This window comes from Carlito syrichta, unplaced genomic scaffold, assembly GCF_000164805.1.
Source record: "Carlito syrichta isolate Samal-C Ts95f unplaced genomic scaffold, Tarsius_syrichta-2.0.1 Scaffold314724, whole genome shotgun sequence".
In the NCBI taxonomy this organism is placed as follows: Eukaryota; Metazoa; Chordata; class Mammalia; order Primates; family Tarsiidae; genus Carlito; species Carlito syrichta.
Genome location: NW_007258820.1, coordinates 1,127 through 17,218, shown reverse-complemented (window position 1 = coordinate 17,218; position 16,092 = coordinate 1,127). Strand labels below are relative to the sequence as shown.

The 16,092-nt window shown below is 38.4% G+C and overlaps 1 protein-coding gene across 2 annotated transcripts in view; it reads right to left on the bottom strand.

Annotated features, from left to right (window-relative positions):
• The window catches only part of LOC103274324 (signal peptide peptidase-like 2A), a 34,445-nt gene extending 20,265 nt beyond the window's left edge, over positions 1-14,180 (bottom strand). Inside the window, exons 1-8 of one of the 2 annotated variants that reach the window (XM_008071776.2) lie at positions 14,038-14,180; positions 9,017-9,113; positions 7,717-7,818; positions 6,013-6,094; positions 4,523-4,597; positions 1,532-1,588; positions 1,283-1,336; positions 738-840 (exon numbers count right to left, since the gene is read on the bottom strand). In XM_008071776.2, coding sequence (XP_008069967.2) covers positions 738-840; positions 1,283-1,336; positions 1,532-1,588; positions 4,523-4,597; positions 6,013-6,094; positions 7,717-7,818; positions 9,017-9,113; positions 14,038-14,179 — 712 coding nt within the window. In that variant the 5' untranslated portion in view covers position 14,180. Of the gene's footprint in view, positions 1-737; positions 841-1,282; positions 1,337-1,531; positions 1,589-4,522; positions 4,598-6,012; positions 6,095-7,716; positions 7,819-9,016; positions 9,310-14,037 lie in introns of those variants that run through there. The other variant, XM_008071777.2, reaches the window with a different exon arrangement.
• Positions 14,181-16,092: the final 1,912 nt, after the last annotated feature.

The following is a 16,092-nucleotide window of genomic DNA, read 5'->3' as shown; positions in this document are numbered from 1 at the left end:
CGCCTGTAGTTCCAGCTACTTGGAAGGCTGAGGCGGAAGGATTGCCGGAGCCCATCAGGTCGAGGCTGCGGTGGCCAGGAGCGGCCAGTGAGACTCCAACTCAAAAAAAAAAAAAGAAAAGTGACAGAAAAACTCATCTGATAGAGAAATAGTATTAGTTACTTCTAAATTAAATTACTATTGGGCTTGGATTAAGTTTATTCTATAGGCAACCCAGTAGGGAAAGTAAGGCAGAACTGTAATAACTGTCAGAAAGGACATGCTAGGAGGCAACTGATTCCACTATAAACTGAGTCTTTTGTGTTATGAAGTCCAACACGTTGGTGTTCCACGACATTCTCTTTTTGATCATGATCTTGCCTGGTAATCCCAGATGATTTTTCCTAAAATGTAACTATTACTTTAAAATAGAAGTAACAGAAACTGCATGTTTGGATTACTCTATTCAACTTCCAAAAAGGGTCACAGGGTCACAAATATACTTTTCTGGGAGAGGAAGGTTAAACTGATTCCAGTTGCTTCCTCAAAGACACATTTTAAACCAAGGGAGATATTACCATTTGGGTTTTATCTTCTATTCCTAAATATGTTTCTTTCTATCTTTGTCACTAATCCTAGCTCTAGCAACAGCAGAAATACTTAATACAGCGTAGGTAACTTTTAACAGATACTATACATATGACAAGTTTAAACCACCAGTGAGTGTATTTTTTACTAAAATTGTTACAATTGCTTACCTGGTACAATAATGTCTCCAAAACCCAATATTGAAACAGGCATGAGGCATACACTCATAACTGAGAAATACATCAGCTTTGGTACTCTGATGACTACTGGCAACTGTAAAAAAAAAAAAAAAAAAAAAAAAAAGGTCACCAATAAACCTCTTGGCAATCTTTATTCCAGTACTTTTAGAAAAGGAATGATTAGAATATTTAACATTTAAAAATTGACATTTTAAAAGAACTTGAAATCAGAGGACACAAACTACACATATACATATACACACACACACACATACACACATACTCTGAGTGTATAGAAGGCTTAAAAGAAATAGATAATACAGTTTTGGAAAAATGAAATCCAACTCACATGTAGGATTAACAGTATAAATCTACTATCCCCACATTTAGCCTCTTTTTTTTTCTTTTTACCAAGGACTCAGGCCTTGAAACAAATTTTTTTTGACAATCTGGATTTTTTTTTCCCCCAAAGAAGAGTCTTGTCTCAGAGGGTATGCTTTAAAGTCCAATGAACATATCTGAAATACAATCCTTACTTTCTCATGGGGAGCTGAGGGTTGAGCAGTGGCTTCCACCAAGTTTCCATCATTCTAGGATGAAACCCAAGTCAATAGGTATTTAATAATTTAGAATAACTAAGAAAAGGGCTATATTTTGTGAGAAATAAGCTTTACGATACCTTAACATGCACTACGTGACCAATAAGTTACACAGGAAGGCAAAAGTATTAACTGGATACACATACATATATTGGGCATCCATTTCTGTTTAATTGTCATCCCTACCTTTTCATTATTTCCAAAATGTCCTGCTGCAAGTTCAACCATGATACTTTCACCATTCTAAAATTGAGAAGGAAGATAAACAGGAAGTTGTTCAATCATTTAAAGAGAATAATCTGCTACTACTCAAGAATGATTTAAGCCCCATGGCATATGGTCTACTGTAAACTGGTTGAAAATGAGCAGCACACTGCTTTTTTTCCTAAAAGTCTCTGTAGACAGCAAAAAATGAAGTCATCTAAAACAAAATTCTCCTACCACAGTGCTTCACTTTATCAGAGTTCAACAATTCTCAGAAACTGACAAATGAACCATGCATAGATCATTCAAGTGAACGCTGGGCTGACATATTAATATCTAGCATTTGTAATGACATTAATTTTAGGTATGGTACTTTTATTATATAGTCACATACTATGGTTCTTACCATTTTCGTAATATCAATGAGGAAGGACATACTAAAATCATCTAGCATAGCTTCCTAACAAATGTTAGTAACTTTATTTTAATAAATATACATTTGACCTTCTGGCTACTCACCAAAATAACAAAACAATGAGTCCAAACTTGAAAAGACCCATAGAACCTGAGAAGGTTCCCTAGCCTGACTCCTGTCCAATTTCAGCCCTGCCTGCTTTGTATGTTCCAATCAAAACATTAGCCTTAGCTAAATGTCCTTCTCCTGTGACTGGATAAAATCTTTATATGTGAGCTATGTGAGGAGTTCATTAAAAAGTTTTTGGGTTTTTTTTCCTGATAGCCAAGACTGTTATGGAGAGGGAAAACATTTTGAGGTGGCAAGCTAAGATTGCTTGACATATTCATTTTATCTTTCATATTATGATAAACATTTCGGCAAAACAGGTACAAGGAAAAACAAATGTTGAATTTTAGGAAAACCTGATTGACTGACTATAATATTTTCCGTGTGGGTAGAGTGCACAGAGGAAATCACTTGAGTGTTTTTATAAGGACCTCACTGATATTTGAGCCAAGTAGAAAGATAAAATTCCTAGCTACAGAAATCTTTCCCTCGTGTTAAGAGAAAGGTTAAATCATAGGAGTTTAGGAAAATCAACTCATACTAAATATAGCTCCTTAAAGCCAATTCTCAGGTTGTGATCAAACTTCAAGACAAAGTTGATTTTAGTTCATTTTCCAACTGTTATTTAAAACATTTAAATGAAAATCTTCATTGACATCCTCTCATATATCCAAAGATATTTGAGTAACTACTACTTGCAAGATACAATGCTAAGCACAGTGGTGGGCAGAAAAAAATGAGTAAGACAGACTCTTATGGCTGTACTCCTATGGTGACATCCCTTGCCAACTCACTAGAAGTCCACTAATAGCTGAGTTAAAACAAGTTTAGAATATCCAGTATATAATCCTTCAAATTTACAATGATGATCAGGAAAATCAGCCGTCAAATATCTCATTTGCAAGTTATCTACTAAAGTAAGTTCTATGGCCCTAATACAAATCAGATTGAGATGAAGGTGTTAAAGTAAATCTACAACAACAAACTCAAAAAAGCATTTCAGTCTTTTCCACCATATAAGATTTGCTAGAAATCACATTCCTGGCCGGGTGCGGTGGCTCCAGCCCGTAATCTCAGCACTTTGGGAGGCTGAGGCAAGAGGGCTGCCTGAGCTCAGGGATTCAAGACCAGCCTGGGCAACTTGGCAAGACCTCGTCTCTACAATAAATCAAAAAATTAGCCAGGAGTAGTAGCACGCGCCTGTAGTTCCAGCAACTTGGAAGGCTGAGGCAGAAGGATCGCCTGAGCCCAGCAGGTTGAGGCTGTGGTGGCCTTGAACATGCCACAGCACTCCAGCCTAGGCAACAAAGTGAGACTCAAAAAAAAAAAATCACATTCCTAGTCAGCAGATCTAAGATAGAAAAAAGATGATGAAAATTTTCCTAAACACAGAAAAAAGAAATAAAGTTGAAAGATATCTTTGTCATTATCCTATACTTTTAAAATTCTGAAACATTTTATGTGTAGGAAATGGAAATCATTTGCTGGCAGACATGCTTGGCATTCCCAAAATGACACTAGTGTTAGAATGGAAACATTATTTTAATAAAGAATTTAGTTACAGTTTATAGTTATATCTACTATGTAATTAAAGTGTCATATATGGATTATCTGCTGACTTATGGAAAAATGGCTTTGTAGAGAGAGTACTTCACTTTTATTATGTGATTTCTGATGGAGTAGCCTACAAAAATGTTTTTGAATAAAGTAAATTGAAACAAGCTAGAACAGCTTTAGAGAGAACTAAAAATATGCTGTTAATTTAAATTAATAATTTTAGCTATAATGCATAATACTAGTTCTATGCTTTTTTTTTTTAAGGTTACTATTGTTCAGTTAAGTCAATGAGTCAAGTCACTCACCATAAAGGCATGGGACGGTGCTAGTAAAATAGTTTGAATAGCTATCATCTGGGGACGTTAACTATATTTGTTACCTACTGTAGTTTTAGCTCCCTAATAGGGCACGTTGGTCCTTTTGCCATTACAGCAAATATCAGAAGTACAGATTTTACAATGATTCCATAGAGGGGAGGTTCTAAAGAATGGATAAAGAATAAGAAGAAAAGTAGTGAACATCAGATACTATATATGTGAGAGTGGCAAAGGATAAAAAAATGATATAAAGTTTCAAAGACTGAAAATGGGGCAAAGTGTGAAAATTAAGCAGTGATTAATAACATATACATGAAATAGAAAAGGGTCTAGGTCAAAAAACTGGACAAATAATGAACTACAAAACTCACTCAATACCTTTCCTCAGGAGACATTTTTAAATCTAACCAATAGATTAAAGGCTTCAAATACCCACTATTGTAAGGCCAATTTCAATGACAAATCTCTTAGAACTCACTCAGTGGTAAACATCTACAAAATTAATAATCTAAAAGCAGGTGAGAGGTTCTAGTATTTCAGCATGTTTCTTCATAAATTTAAAAAATATAGTCATACCTTTGTGATGAATGGTGTTATGAAAACAAAAAATACATCATAGAGGAGGAGAAGGCCTAGAAGTATCACACATGACTGTTGAAGAAACAAATTTAAAAGTTAACCTTTTCATATCTAAGTTAAGGGATTAAATTATTTTACAAACACAAATAAACATGTGAGCATACATTTGAAAACTATTTCACTTTTTAGTCAGGGTCTCACTGTGACACCAGGCTGGAGAGGAGTGGCACAATTATGCCTCACCACAGCCTCAACCTCTTGGGCTCAGGCAATCCTTCCACCTCAGCCTCCCAAGTAACTGGGACTACAGGCATGTGCCACCATGCCCAGCTCATTTGAATTTTTTTTTTTTTTGGTAGAGAGAAGGTCTCACTATGTTTCCTAGGCTGGGAATACTATTTTTTTTTTTTGAGTTGGAGTCTCACTCTGTCACTCAGACTGGAGGGCAGTGGCCGCTCCCGGCCACCGCAGCCTTGACCTGCTGGGCTCCGGCGATCCTTCTGCTCAGCCTTTCAAGTAGCTGGAACTACAGGCGCACGCTACCACGCCCGGCTAATTTTTTGATTTATTGTCGAGATGAGGTCTCGCCAAGTTGCCCAGGCGGGTCTCGAACCCGCGGTCTCAGGCAATCCACTCACCTCAGCCTCCCAGGGAATACTATTTTTTAAAAAGGCATTTTATGGTTATTACTATGTATAGCTTTATTCTACTAAAACCCTTATCTTCTTTATCTCTCTCTCTCTCTCATTCTCTTTTTTTAAAAACAGGATTTATTGAGAGGACAGAAAAGCTCCCAGAGTAGGATGGGACCAGAGGAGGTTGCCCCATCTCTCTTTTTTTAAAAAAAAAATCACTAAATCAAAGAAATATTCTTTCCTCATATTTAGTCCTAAAAATATTTTTAAGAATTTGGCATATTATATGAATGATTAAAATATTTTAGCTAGCAAATCAGTGGTTGCCTGGGCCTGGGAGTTTGAATTGATTGCAAAAGGCCATGATAGAGTTTTTTTAGATGAGATGTTCTATAACTTCACTGGGATGGTGGTTACAAAGTTATATACACTTATAAAATTTCAACAAACAGTATACTTAAAATGGGCGCATTTAATTGTAAAAAAAAGTACCTTAGTAAAGATGTTTTTAAAAGAATAAATTATTATTATTATTTTTTGAGTTGGAGTCTCACTCTGTCGCCCAGACTGGAGTGCAGTGGCCGCTCCCGGCCACCACAGCGTCGACCTGCTGGGCTCTGGCGATCCTTCCGCCTCAGCCTCTGAGTAGCCGGAATTACAGGTATGCGCTACCGTGCCCGGGTGATTTTTTGATTTTATTGTAGAAGATGAGGTCTCGCTGCCCAGGCGGGTCTCGAACCCACGGGCTCAGGCAATCCACTCACCTCAGCCTCCCAAAGGCGCGGGATTACAGGCTGAGCCACCGAGCCAGGCTGAATAAATTATTTTAACTAGCCAAAAAGTATACTTTACCTTGAAGTTGGGTAACTTCAGTGTTTTAATTAAATTCAGACAGAAAGCAATCCCCAAGATATCCTGTAAAATCCAAGCCCACCTAAAATAAAAAGATATTATTTTCTACTACTTTATCTAGTTATTTGTAGATGCAACATCAAAAAAAAAGACCACTAAAGTTATACCAATCAATTGTTATGATTTGACTAATTATTAAACAGTAAGTATAACAACAAAAACTCCTCATATTTTCCATACTTAGTAATTTACTATCCTGGTTGAATAATAAATACTAGTATACTAAAAAAAAGTTGAAAGGTTACCTCAGAAGAACATAAGTGCATATTTATCTTTAATCTTTTAACTTATACATGTCTCTTTCTAGAAGGTAGTTGTTAATAAAGGATATTGCTGTTAATATACATTCAGATATCTTGAACATAAAGAAAACAAAAGCTATGCAACTTACTCTATCAGAAACTGACACGCACGATTATCAATTATCCTCTCTGAAGCTGCCAAAACTGTATGGACTTTGTTTCCCAAATTTCAGGCCATTAAAACCTTTTGGTCTTCAATAATCTTATTAATGAATCATTAAACAAATCTAAGTATATATTTTTTCTGGTTATCCTTCCTGCAAAGGGACAGATACCTGTATATTTTCTTATATACCCTTCTTTCCTGCATGTAGCATACTCTATGTATTTTTTTGCACTTTGTTTTTTTCATTTAAAAATACATCCTGGGCCGGGCTCGGTGGCTCAGCCTGTAATCCCGTGCCTTTGGGAGGCTGAAGTGAGTGGATTGCCTGAGCCTGCGGGTTCGAGACCCGCCTGGGCAGCGAGGCCTCATCTCGACAATAAATCAAAAAATCAGCCAGGCATGGTAGCGCATGCCTGTAATTCCGGCTACTCAGAAGGCTAAGGTGGAAGGATCGCTGGAGCCCAGCAGGCGAGGCTGCGGTGGCTGGGAGCGGCCACTGCACTCCAGTCTGAGTGACTGAGTGAAACTCCAACTCAAAAAAAAACAAAAACAAAAACAAAAAACATCCTGGAATAACTGCATATCAATTCATAGAGCTCTTTATTCTTTGGAGTTGCACTGCACACCATTGAGTGGCTATACCAAAATTAAATGTATATATTCCTTTCCTTTCTTTTTTTTTTTTTTTTTTTTGAGTCAGAGACTCACTCTGTTGCCCAGGATAGAATGCAGTGGCAAGATCATGGCTCACTGCAGCCTCCAACTCCTGGGCTCAGGCATCCCTCCACCTCAGCCTCCTGAGCAGCTGGGATTACAGGCACATGCCACCATGCCTGGCTACTTTTTAAATTTTTTTGTAGAGATGAGGTTCTACTATGTTGTCCAGGCTGGTCTTGAATTCCTGGCCTCAAGCAATCCTCCTGCCTTGGCCTTCCAAAGTACTGGGATTACAGAACCTGCCACCACACCCTGCCACCACACCCGACTTCAAAATTAAGTATATTTTTAAAGTCTATTTCAGTCTGGATGTTTAAATTATGTTTCATATTTCCTTCTCTATATGAGTTCAAACCCATTAGTAAAAAATCTGCTTATTTAAAGAGTAGTTCATTTCAAGAGTGGTATTTTGGGATAAAAACAAAAAAATTCCGTAATAATCATAACAAATAAGTATCAGAGCAAGATATAAAATTATCCATCCTTAATCTAAAATCAAAAGGACTTGAGTATTCATACCTATCTTCATTTCGAAAAATGGCCCAAACAATAGCTATTGCTATGCATAGTCCAGAGAGAAAAATAAGTCTCACTTCAGTGCTTTTGCCACAACACACAATCCTAAAAAACAGATTGAAATAACTTAGTTTACATTGCAAATGAAAGACAATGTTCATCTGTTATAAAGTATGAAATGCTAACCACAGTCATAACAAGTGACTGAAATACCAATTTAAAAGTCTTGATTTTTAAATAAAACAAATGAGATATAATAAAACATTTACCAGACCAATAGAACTTTCAGTGATTATGAAAATGGACTATATCTGTGCTGTCCAATAGAGTAGCTACTAGTCACATGGTTACTGAGCACTTGAAATATGGCTAATGAGAATGAGAAACTGAATTTTTTGTGTGTGTTTATGTTGAAGTCTTACTCCATCGCCCAGACTGGAGGGCAGTGGCACGCTCACGGCCATCCCTGTGTCGACCTGCTGGGCTCCAGCAATCCTTCCGCCTCAGCCTTCCAAGTAGCCAAAACTACAGGCGCATGCTACCATGCCCAGCTAATTTCTGATTTATTATAGAGATGAGGCCTCGCCAAGTTGCCCAGGCTTGTCTTGAACCTGCAGGCTCAGGTAATTCAGTCACCTCGGCCTCCCAAAGTGCTGAGATACAGGCTGGGCCACCGAGCCTGGCAGAATTTTTAAATTTTATTTTACTTTAATTTAAATTTAGCTATGGGGTCAGATTGGCTAAATATGACTGCACAGGTTTAAAACAACACTCCTACTTTTCTTTGTATTGTTTTCTTCTTCTTCCTTTTTTTTTTGAATTGGGTTCTCACTGTCACCCAGGCTAGAGTATAGTGGCTTAATTGCACCTCACCTCATGGCTCACTGAAGCCTCAAACTCTTGAACTCAAGTCATCCTCCTGTCTCAGTCTCCTGAGTAGCTGGAACTACAAGTATGCACTACTATGCCCAGCTAATTTTTTAATTTTTTTGTAGAGATGAGGTCTCACTATGTAGCATAGGCTGGTCTCGAACCTCTGATTTCAAGCAATCCTTCTGCCTTAGCCTCCTGAGTAGTTGAGACTACAGGTGTGCACCACCAAACCCAGTTAATTTTTAAATTTTTTGTTGCGGGGGTCTCACTATGTTGCCTACGCTGGTCTTGAACCCCTGGGCTCAAGCAATCCTTCTACCTTGGCCTTCCAAAGTGCTAGAATTACAGGCATGAGCCACTGCACACAGCAACTTTATTGTTTTAAATTACAAATACCAACATTATAAGATTTCCCATAAGAGATACATACACGCATTGTCCATATGGTATCTTACGAATTAGTGCAGCAAGACAGTTGTACAGACTCATTGCTGATGCTATGCAGAAAATTGCTATCATGACATAAACTAGAAAAAAATAAGACATTATATGTCAAGAGAAGGAAATGTGATAGGAAAATATCTATATAAGTAATATTAAATATTCAACTTTCTTTATAGGAACATGATCCTTTCAATGCAGTGATTATTATCTAAATTAGCTACTAAGCTGAAAATATTTAGACCTTGAGGTTTTTGGGGTTTTCTTTTCCTTTTTTTGTTTTTTAAGAGACAGGGTCTTGCTTTGTCGCCCAGGTTGGAGTATAGTGGTGCAATCATAGGTCACTGATGCTTCAACCTCCTGGGCTCAAGCAGTCCTCCTGTCTTAGCCTCATTAGTAGCTAGGACTACAGTAGCATGCCACCACATCTGGTTAGTTTTTTTAAATTTTTTATTTTTATTTTTAATTTTAGAGTTTTGTGGAACATGTGAGGAATTACTACATAAGCAAATTATGTGCAGGCGAGGTCTGGATTTCTAGTGGGTCGTCTCTTCCCCTGATAGTGGACCTGATACTCAGTGTGTGGTTGTATGGCCCTCCTCATTCCCTCTCTCCTTTAGCATTAAATATTTTTGCAGAATCAGGATCTTGCTATGTTGTCCTGCCTGATCTCAAACTTCTGGCTCAAGTGATTGGCCTCCAAAAGTGCTGGGATTATAGGCATGAATCACCATGCCTGGCCTAGATCTTGATTTTTTTTTTTTGAGTTGGAGTCACCCTGGCTGGAGGGCAGTGGCATGCTCCTGGCCATCGCAGCCTCACTCTGCTTGGCTTAGGCAATCCTTCTACAACAGCCTTCCAAGTAGCTGAAACTACAGGAACGTGCCACCATGTCTGGCTAATTTTTTGATTTATTGTAGAGGTGAGGTCTCGCCAAGTTGCCCGGGCTGGTCTTGAACCCGCGGGCTCCGGCAATCTTCTCACCTCCGCCTCCCAAAACGCTGGGATAATAGGTGTAAGCCACCATGCCCTGCCCTAGATCTTGATTTTTTTTTTTTTTTTGAGTTGGAGTCTCACTCTGTCACCTAGAGTGTAGTGCAGTGGCCGCTCCCGGCCACCGCAGCCTCGACCTGCTGGGCTCCGGCGATCCTTCCAAGTAGCCGGAATTACAGGCATGCGGTACCATGCCCGGCTGATTTTTTGATTTACTGTAGAGATGAGGTCTCGCTGCCCAGGCGGGTCTCGAACCCGCGGGCTCAGGCAATCCACTCATCTCAGCCTCCCAAAGGCGCGGGATTACAGGCTGAGCCACCAAGCCCGGCTAGATCTTCATTTTTAAGAGTATTTTATATGATGTCTTAGTCCCATTATCCTGGATTGTTTAAAGGGGCTGAAGCAGGCTCTATATTTCCTGTCATTCAGTAATTCAAACTGACATGTCTGTTAAAGATTTCTATGAAGTGAGTTACAGACATTTCTGAATACTTAATTTAAATGTAAGAAATGGAAGAATTAATAAACCATTAAGAAACACTTTTAAAAATGCAGTTTAGGATAAGAACATTTGCCTTAAGCTTTAACCATGTTAACTATATTTTCCTTTGAGGAATTTATCTACAGTAACAACCTATGGGTAAAACCAAATACATTTAAATAAACTTATTTTAAATGCTATAATACTAAATTACAAGTATTTTTTGTAGTATCCATATATATATTTTTTTGAGTCAGAGTTTCATTCTGTCACCCAGGCTGGAATGCAGTGGCATGTTCATGGCCACTACAGCCTCGACCAACTGGGCTTAGGCAATCCTTCTGCCTCAGCCTTCAAAGCAGTTGGCACTAGAGGCGTGTGAAACCACATCGGTTATTTTTTATTTATTGTAGAGAAAAGGTCTCATCAAGTTTCCCAAGCTAGTCTCAAACCCCTGGGCTCATTCAATCCTCTCACCTCTACCTCCCAAAGTGTTGGGATTACAGGTGTGAGCCACTGTGCCTGGCCTATTTTTCCATAGTATTCACACTTGAGAATTATTTAAAATTAAAAACACTTGACCTCTTTGTTTTTAAAAGGGGTCAAATATTCCTTTTCTGGACTTTCTCAAAAATTCACACTGGAAATACAAAGTACACTGGAATTTTTCAAATTCCAGTAAATTCCAGTAATTTCAGAAAACTACGTATACCTCTGCCTGTGTGCAAGAGTAATCCAGACATGGTAAATTGGAGATGGCCACTTTCTAATTGGTGATCTTGCACAAATTACTTTTTTAGTCCCTCAGTTCTCATGGCAACATATAAAAGGTAATAATATCTATCTTAGGATTATTATGAGGATTAGATAACACATATAAAGTGTTTAGAACAGTATCTGGCACATAGTAAGAATTATATGAGTTATTTGTTACTACTTTATATTATTGGTAATGTATGGTAATGTGAGTTTTTTTTGTTTTGTTTTGTTTTGTTTGAGTTGGAGTCTCACTCTGTCGCCCAGACTGGAGTACCGGCCACCGCAGCCTCGACCTGCTGGGCTCTGGCAATCCTTCCACCTCAGCCTTCCGAGTAGCCGGAATTACAGGCACGCGGTACCACGCCCAGCTAATTTTTTGATTTATTGTAGAGATGAGGTCTCGCCTGCCCAGGCGGGTCTCGAACCCGCGGGCTCAGGCAATCCACTCACCTCAGCCTCCCAAAGGCATGGGATTATAGGCTGAGCCACCGAGCCTGGCTGGTAATGTGAGTTGTAAGACAGACAAAGACTGCCAAGTTGATTTGGATAAGTCATCTACCAAAGTTGTCCAACCCAAGTTTGAAAACACTGGTGGGAAGCATGTTTCTTGAAGCTCTAACAGTTTCCAGTGTTTCATTCAATATCGTACTATAGCCAAGAAAACAATTGGGCATGGGAAAGAATTTGGTTAATATAACTAATTTTCAGTTACTTTCTTGAGCATGATTTAATCATAAGCATAGCAGGGGTAAACTTAGCAATTAGGAGTTATTTAAAATTCCAGTTTTAAATAATCCCATTATTTAGAAGATTAAGAAATGGTAGCAAATTTAGCCACAAAAACCATTCTGAGATAAATGAAATCGTGTAATATCACACAAAACATTGCCATGAAAATTAAATCCTGTGTTCTAGGATAACCATGAAAGGAAGATAACCTTCTTACATCAAAAATTACATTTATAAACAAAGTTAACTTTTTAGACAGTGATGAGTTTAAGGAGATTTCTTTTGTTTTTTTTTTTTGAGTTGGAGTCTCACTCCTTGGTCCAGGTTGGAGTGCAGGGGCACACTCATGGCCACCCCAGTGTCGATGTGCTGGGCTCTGGCGATCCTTCTGCCTCAGCCTTCCAAGTAGCCATAACTACAGATGCCCGCTACCATGCTCGACTATTTTTTGTTTTATTGTAGAGACAAGGTCTTGCCAAGTTGCCTGGGCTGGTCTCGAACCTGCGGGCTCATTTAAGGAGATTTCTTACTAAAAATTAAAACATGCTTTATGGTAGGACAGAGTACTCTCTTTTTTTTATCAATGACCACTATCAATTGGGTCAGACACACATTTAAACAATTGAAGACTGAGTATTAAATCAGTAAAATTAGCTGTTCAATTCCAACATAAACAAATACCATCCTAATACTACTATTCTCTGAGCAGCAGATTGAAATGAGTAATATTCACAGAAAGATTTTTTTTAGAAATAGGAAATATACGTAATAGGTTTAGTTTTTAAATTGCTGCCCCAGGACAGGAGAAAATAAACAAGAAGCTGAAACTAGTCCTAGGGCTTTAGTTATCTAGCCCAGAAGTTTATGCTTATATTTTCCAAATAAGCACTGTAGTCTTCAGTAGTTTTTACAAAGGGTTTTTGCTAGTCTTATCAGGCACACTTTCTTTCCCTGGTCTTCCTTCTGTGTATGCTATATACTAGATAAGGGATAACAAATTTCCATCCTGTCAGAGCATTAATAAGATTGTCCAGGGCTGGGCTTGGTGGCTCAGCTTGCAATCCCAGCACTTTGGGAGGCCGAGGCGAGTAGATTGCCTGAGGATCAGCCCAAGGCAACTTGGCAAGAACTCGTTTCTACAATAAATCAAAAATTAGCCAGGCATGGAAGTGCAGCCTGAAGTTCCAGCTATTTGGAAGGCTGAGGCAGAAGGATCGCCAGAGCCTGGCAGGTTGATGTTGGGGTGGCCATGAGTGTGCTACTGCACTCCAGTTTGGGTGAGAGAGTGACTCCAACTCAAAAAAAAAAGGATTGTCCAGGGGGTCCAGGCACAGTGGCTCACACCTATAATCCCAGTGCTTTGGAAGGCTGAAGCAGGTGGAAGGCTTGAGCCCAGGAATTCAAGACTAGTCTGGGCAACATCTCTATTTTTAAAATAAAATTATAAATAAAAATAAAAAAAGATTGTCCCAGGGATGGACAAGACATTACAGTTCCTACTCTTACTTTCTTAAAGGGAAAAAGTACCAGTAACTCTGTCGACCACTGTAAAGAACCTGTGTATCCTCAGATATAGTATGATTCTAACTGCCTGTACAAGTAAAACAAAATGCAAGCAATTAATATCTTGATTTACAAGCTGACAAAAGGATAAACTACACTCTAGGGATAAGCAGAGGCAATAAATAAACAATTTCAAAAATCTTCCATTTCATGTAACTATAGCTAACAAGAACACCTTAGTCTGCTGCTTAGATACTGAGCTTTCATTCTTTATTTGTAGAGAAGGAAACTTAGGACCCATAGCAATTTTTTTCAAGTCATCCATGAAGAAGTGTTCTTCTCTCAAGACATGGTGTATTTTTAATCAAAATATTTTTTATCTCAGAGTAACAGAGACCTAACACTTCTGACCAAAAAGAGTTAACATCAACAAATTATTCACTAAAGTTATTCAGGTAGACTACTTTAAAGGAAAAGATAAACTTGGTAAAGTCAATGAAAAGAATGCATGCTAAAAGTAGCAAACATAAAATATGATTCCTTACCCAACCATTTGTAGAAGAAATAAAGCAAGACCATCATAACACAGCAGATGATCACAAATATTACAACTGTAAGAGGACTAAAAGTTAAATATTCTTCCTTATTTTTCCTCATTTCTCTATCTTCAGTTGTCACTGCCTTCATGCTTTCCCTGTATAAACATACACAGAAAACTTCAGCAAATCTCAGCCAAGTACAGTTGTTTTAAAAATCTGCCTCTAACATCAATTTAAATGTTTCTGATTTTAAAAGTAATGTAACTCAAGAAAGCTGTATACCAAAAAGAAATGTTTAATCTAGAAAGAAAAAAACCTGTATCATTCTACCTCTAGAGATGATCTGCTCTTACCCACTAACTTTTGAAATGGCATTTTTTTTTCCCTTGAGGTAAAATTATTGAAATCAATGACATTTATTACATAAACAACTTAATATTCGTGGATGTTTACATTAATTTGGAAGCTATTTCTACTGATGCAATAAATTACAAATTATAACCACTGCTTCTTTACAAACTTACTGCTATCAATTTATAGGCAGAAAATAATTCTTTTTGGTTTTGTTTTCATTTTGTTGTTATTTTTGAGTAAGAATCTCACTCTGTTGGCCAGGCTGAAGTGCAGGGACATGATCATGGCTCACCACAGTATTGACCTCCTGGGCTCAGGTGATCCTTCCACCTCAACCTCTGAGTAGCTAGGACTATAGGTGTGTGCCACCATGCTCATTTAATTTTTTTCTATTATTTGTAGAGACAGATCTTGCTATGTTGCCCAGGCTGGTTTTGAACTCCTGGGCTTAAGGAATTCTCCTGCATTGGCCTCCCAAAGGATTACAGGCATAAGCCACTGTGTCCAGCCAGTAAAGTACTTCTAAAATAACTGTAAACACTAAATGATCCCATTAATCAACTCAGTATTTGCTGTGTGCCTACTGTATGCTCTTCAATGTATTATGAAGGATTCAAGGAAGTTCAAGACACAGCTTTATCCTACCTATATTTAAGACAGCAAAATATTAGCTGGACGTGATAGCGCACACCTGTAGTTCTGGCTACTTGGAAGGCTGAGGCGGAAGGATTGCCAGAGCCAAGCACGTTGATGCTGGGGTGGCCATGAGCATGCCACTGCACTCCAGCCTGGGTAAGAGTGAGACTCTAACTCAAAAAAAAAAAAGGCAAAATACTGTCTCATTCTCCCAACAACCCTTGCTAAGTCACAGAGCTTATAAAAGACAGGTTGAAAAGGAAAAGAGTTATTACAAGCTTTTGGGCAATCTATTCTGTCAACCTTATTGTCTCCTCCCAATTATATGGAAACTTCACATACTACTACTACTAAGTCCTTTTTTTTTTATTGTGAAGTTGTGGGGTACAGTTAAGGGTTAGGTATACAATTGCGTTCATTCAGGCACCCTGTTGATATGGGGTGTTTCCCCGTTCCCAGACAGATATTTGCTACTGTTAATCCCATCTCCCTCCCCCCACCATAGTTTCCCAGTACGGTCAGTCATTTTTGTATAGTATTGCATTGGATGTTTAAGGTCCATTATATGAGTGAGACCATGTGATACTTGGATCTTTGCTTCTGTGAGAGGCCACTCAGTATTATAGACTCTAGTTCCATCCAGGTTGCTGCGAAATTCATGATTTTGTTCTTTTTTATGGCTGCGTAGTATTCCATCGTGTATATGTACCACATTTTTTTAATACAGTCCTCTTCTGATGGGCAGCATGGCTGTTTCCAGGTTCTTGCTATTGTGAACAATGCTGCGATAAACACGCGTGTGCAGGTATCTTTTTTATAGAGTGATTTGTGTTCTTCAGGATATATTCCCAGTAGGGGGACTGCGGGGTCATATGGGAGGTTGGTATTTAGAGCTTTTAAGAATCGCCACACTGCTTTCCACAGAGGTTGCACTAGTTTACACTCCCACCAACAGTGTAGAAGTGTTCCCTTTTCACCACACCCTCTCCAGCAGCTGTTATTTTTTGAGTTGTTGATGATTGCTATTCTGACTGGGGTTAGGCGGTATCTCAGTGTGGTTTTGATTTGCAT